Source organism: Sphaeroforma arctica, assembly GCF_001186125.1.
Source record: "Sphaeroforma arctica JP610 unplaced genomic scaffold supercont1.1099, whole genome shotgun sequence".
Taxonomy (NCBI): Eukaryota; class Ichthyosporea; order Ichthyophonida; genus Sphaeroforma; species Sphaeroforma arctica.
In genome coordinates, this window is record NW_014039459.1 from 18,519 (window position 1) to 22,942 (window position 4,424).

General features: G+C 44.1%; 2 protein-coding genes across 2 annotated transcripts in view; one reads left to right on the top strand and one right to left on the bottom strand.

Annotated features, from left to right (window-relative positions):
- Positions 1 to 1,697, top strand: part of SARC_09978 (hypothetical protein) — a gene marked incomplete at its 5' end in the record, with an annotated part of 13,151 nt that extends 11,454 nt beyond the window's left edge. Inside the window, 2 exons of the mRNA XM_014295988.1 lie at positions 117 to 215; positions 1,450 to 1,697. Of these exons, the coding sequence (XP_014151463.1) occupies positions 117 to 215; positions 1,450 to 1,608 (258 nt within the window). The remainder of the gene's footprint in view (positions 1 to 116; positions 216 to 1,449) is intronic.
- Positions 1,698 to 2,836: 1,139 nt separating this feature from the next.
- On the bottom strand, positions 2,837 to 4,255 carry SARC_09979 (hypothetical protein; the record flags this gene model as incomplete). Its single annotated transcript, XM_014295989.1, has 2 exons — positions 2,837 to 3,036; positions 3,428 to 4,255. The coding sequence occupies 2 exons, from the start codon at positions 4,253 to 4,255 to the stop codon at positions 2,896 to 2,898; spliced, it is 969 nt and encodes a 322-aa protein (XP_014151464.1). The 3' UTR covers positions 2,837 to 2,895.
- Positions 4,256 to 4,424: the final 169 nt, after the last annotated feature.

Genomic DNA, 4,424 nt, shown 5'->3' on the forward strand with positions numbered 1-4,424 from the left:
TGTGTGTGTGTGTGTGTGTGTGTGTGTGTGTGTGTATGTGTGTATTAGATATATATATATAGTTTAATCACAACACAGCTATCTCATTGTGTATCTACTCTATGTGTCATTTGCAGAGGGGGGATGTGGGCAATGTGCGGCCAGCTGAAGTGCGTGCTGTGGCGCGACTGGTATATCAGATATGCAACCGCAGCGCCAGGAAATGGCACAAGACGGTATGTGGGTATATATATATATATATATATATGATATGAATACATAAATCAAACATTAAGAAATAGATACCAAAAAACTGGCGCTAGGGGTTATATAGACGTTTGATTTTAGGTCAATTGGTTTATGTATTCAAATACATGTGTACCATACATACGAACATAGCACCAGGAAGTGACTCAAAGCGCTACGCGAATAGTCCTCCCATACTCGTATACTATGCCTAGTAGTATACTATGTACAGGTTTGTGAGAGAATATTGTTTCACAGCTGTCTGGATGAAGCCCCTGGTGGGCCACAACTGTAGGGTGTTGGCTGTTGTATACGTGCAGGTGCCTTTTACCAGCCAGTGCTGAGCTAAAACTATGGGGTTATACTGTTGCAGTACATGCAGGTACCTTCTAATAGCCAGTGCCAGGCGTGCTATTGCTGTACGCCGTCTCCCTATTACGAAGATATATATCCTTTCAAAATTGGTCATTTTATTTGTTACATGACAAGACCTTGTGGAGGTATGATCTCACGGTTCCCTTATATCTCATGCCCCACCCCTTGTAGATAGATATAGGGCTAGACTGACGCTTCTGCTATTCTCCATGCTCCACCCGTATTTAGATATAGGGCTAGCAAGAGCGTTTCTCCTATACTCCATGATCCTACCTTTAATAACTAGATATAGGGCTCTAGATAGGGCGTTTACTCTATACCCCATGATCCTACCTTTCATAATTAGATATAGAGCTTTAGATAGGGCGTTTCCTTTAAACTCCAAGCAGCATATTTCAAAATTAGATATAGAGCCAGGATGACGTGTCTGCTATACTCCATTCTCCATCTTTCATATTGGCTAGCAAGGGCGTTTCCCCAATACTCCGTGATATTCCTTTTATATTTAGATACAGGATTTAGGAAGCGCTTTTCTTCTATATTCCATGCCCCTTTCTATTTTATATAGAGCCTAGGAATAACGTTTCTCATGTTCCATTCGCCACCTTTTATAAGTAGAGATAGGGCTAGGAATGTCCCTTCAACAGGCTTTCAGTATTCAATCCAACGAGTGACGTAGTCCTTTCCGACACAATCGTATGTGCGGTGAGCTATCGTCCTAATGAGTTTGTTCCAACCCCACCTCCCCACACGCACACACACACGCACGCACGCACGCACGCACATACACGCGTGTACCTACAACTCAGACGTGTTCTTCGCTTCCGTTGCATTATATCCACTTCACAGGATGTGGAAACATTCAACCGCTACAGATTCCTGGCTAATCGGACCTACTTGTGCTGTGCCACGCTCGTACTGATGGGCCTGTTGGCGTTCAACTACGGAGTGGGCTACCACAGTCTACTGCTGATAGCTCTGGTAACGTACTTCTCCCTCAGCATCTAACAGAACGAAAAATAAACTGTCATGCTAAGGAAAGACCATCTGTCAATCGCGCCTTCGCCGAGTTGCTGAGCATTTTAGTGTGATAAGGGCAATGCGATTCCTATTTCTGTTAAACGCCCACAGCGGGGTTGCTGTAAGTGGATACAACATCTGAAACTCGTACAATCAGCCTGTAGCTTTGTGGATCAAATACCAATGATCCATAAGTGTACAAGTTAATCTTCCGACACGGATACTCCCGACGATTTGGCCTGTACCATGTGCAGACATTATGAACCCCCGATCTTTGATTTATCGCAACGAGATTGTTGTGGTGATAGATATTTATATGCTGGATATATCATCGAGTCAATTTACCCCGTGCATGGGTTTAGGGTTTTCGATTTTGGGAATGATGTTTTTACGATTTATTTCAGAATTGTGATCATGTTCAAATGAGAGAAAAGGTTACTTTGTCTATGTAACTAATAGAAGTGGAGCAGAATTGGTCGCCGACGTTGTGCCTCGCTTGAACAGCTGAAGCTGAAGAGTGAAATCAAATGCGACTCAAAACTAAGAAAATACCACACCAAGCGCAATGGCTGTCGGCGGGTTGAGCTTGTCTCCATGCATACTTTCACACGTCTAATACGATGATGCTCTCGATGATGTCGAGTGAAATTTATTAGTTTCAATATATGTAATCATTAGTTTTAATGTGTCTAATCATCAGCTTTAATATGTGTAGTCATTAGTTCTAATGTATGTATTCATAATTTTTAAAGTATGTATTCATTAGTTTTTTTGCATGTAATCATTAGTTTTAATGTGTGTAATCATTAGTTTAATGTGTAGTCATTAGTTTTTAAGTATGTAATGATAATATTTAAAGTATGTATTCATTTGTTTTAATGTATGTAATCATTGGTTTCAATGTATGTAATCATAAGTTTTAATATGTGTAGTCATTAGTTTTAATGTATGTAATTATTTATTTCAATGTATGTTATGTAATTATTGTTTTCAATGCGTGTATTCATTAGTTTTAATGTGTGTAAACATTATCTTCAATAAATATAATTTCTAGCTTCAAAGTGTCTACTCACCAATTTCGACTTACATATTTACTAGTTTCGCCGTATGCAATGATTAGCTTCAACGTAAGCAATACTTAGTTTCAGCTTATGTAATTATTGATTTCTAGCTTCAACGTAAACAGTACTTAGTTTCTGTGTATGTACCAGAGATAGCGTGCATCTGCATCGTCATGGCATCGCCTGACTTTGCTTTTATTATCTAATGGCGTCCCTACACTTGCTCTTCCGTAAGATCCAAGCCAGAGTCCTCTTCTATAATCTCATTGGCCACTGCAGAGTCGGCTAAACGTTGCTGGTTGAATTGAGAGATGGAGCTACCTACATCGGCAATGGACTTCCTTCGGAAAACCTCCTACGAGTTAGACAGAATGTGTATTGGCATTGAGTATAGTTTGAAGACATGGCTAATTTCTACTTTCAGTTGACGAAAGTGTGTGATAATACTCTGACACAGGGTGCTTATAGGTACCCAGGATACCTTATAGGTGTTCATAGGTAAGCAGTATATTCTATAGTCATCGTGCATACATACACGTATGAATACATACATACATACATACACACGCATCTACGTGCCCTTCGATTGATATCCGCACACCTAACACCCACACAGACCCACACACGTGCGTGTGTGCACCTTCCACCCGTCCATACATCACACGTAACAACCCACACACACACACACACACACACGTGTGTGTGCACCTTCCACCCAACCATACATGCACATCTAACCCTCATACCGATAACTCCGCCAGCGACGGCCCCCTAAGTCGCGCGGGCGGCGGTGCATACTCCAGCTCCTCTTCGTCCTCGCCCTCAGTCTTCTCATCGTCTACCACGTGGTGCACATTAGCGTTGAGTTCCGCCAGGTTAACGTTCGTGTTGATCTCGTCCATACTGGCCACCAGCGCGTTCATCGACATCATACGCACGCCCGCGTTGAAGCTCTGCACGTTGCTGAGTCGTCGCTGGGTCGGTCGCTTCTCCTCACTCTGTGAGCTGATGTTGTGCGAGTGCGCGCGTTCGCGCCTCTGCGGCATGTCGTCCAGCAAGTGGGCGCTGAAGGGGTACGCCAGGGGGGTGGTCGGCAGACGTTCATCCGTAAACGGGGACTGGTTCGGGCTCTGGTTCGGGTTCTGGCTCTGGTTCTTGGCAAAGGTAGCACTAGTCGTGGTAGACGTAGTGGTGGTAGTCGTAGCCGTACTGCCACCCCCCGCGCGGATGTAGCGTGTGCCTAACGGCGTGCGGCTCATATCCTCGTTGTAGGCCTCAGCTTCACTCAGGGCCGTGAGTGAGCTGGTCTCGTCACTGACTTCGGCGATGGGTTCATAGGCGTCGAGCCGGCCTATAAGTTTATTGCCCACTTCAGGTCCCGGTCCAGATTTAGGTGCAGACTTGGGATCGTTCTGCGTCGCAGAGTCCTGTTTCCGGCTCTGAGGTGCGTCTTGAGTGTCCTTTCGTATCGTGTGAGGTGTGGTGGTGGTGGTGGTGGTGGTGGTGGTGTTGGTGGTGGTCGTTTTCTTGTCACTTGGTTGGGTTTGGGGTTGGGTTTGGAATTGCATCGACATTGACGTTGTGCTGGCGGTGTTGTTTAGCAGTAGATAATTGATAGGTGTTAGTATGCAGCGAGTGTGGATGAAGTGGCTGGCTACATTTGAATTTAAGCCTCTGGGCTAACTTGCATAAGACACATAAGCGCCATATGCTTCGATACCGGTCATTATATAAATATATATA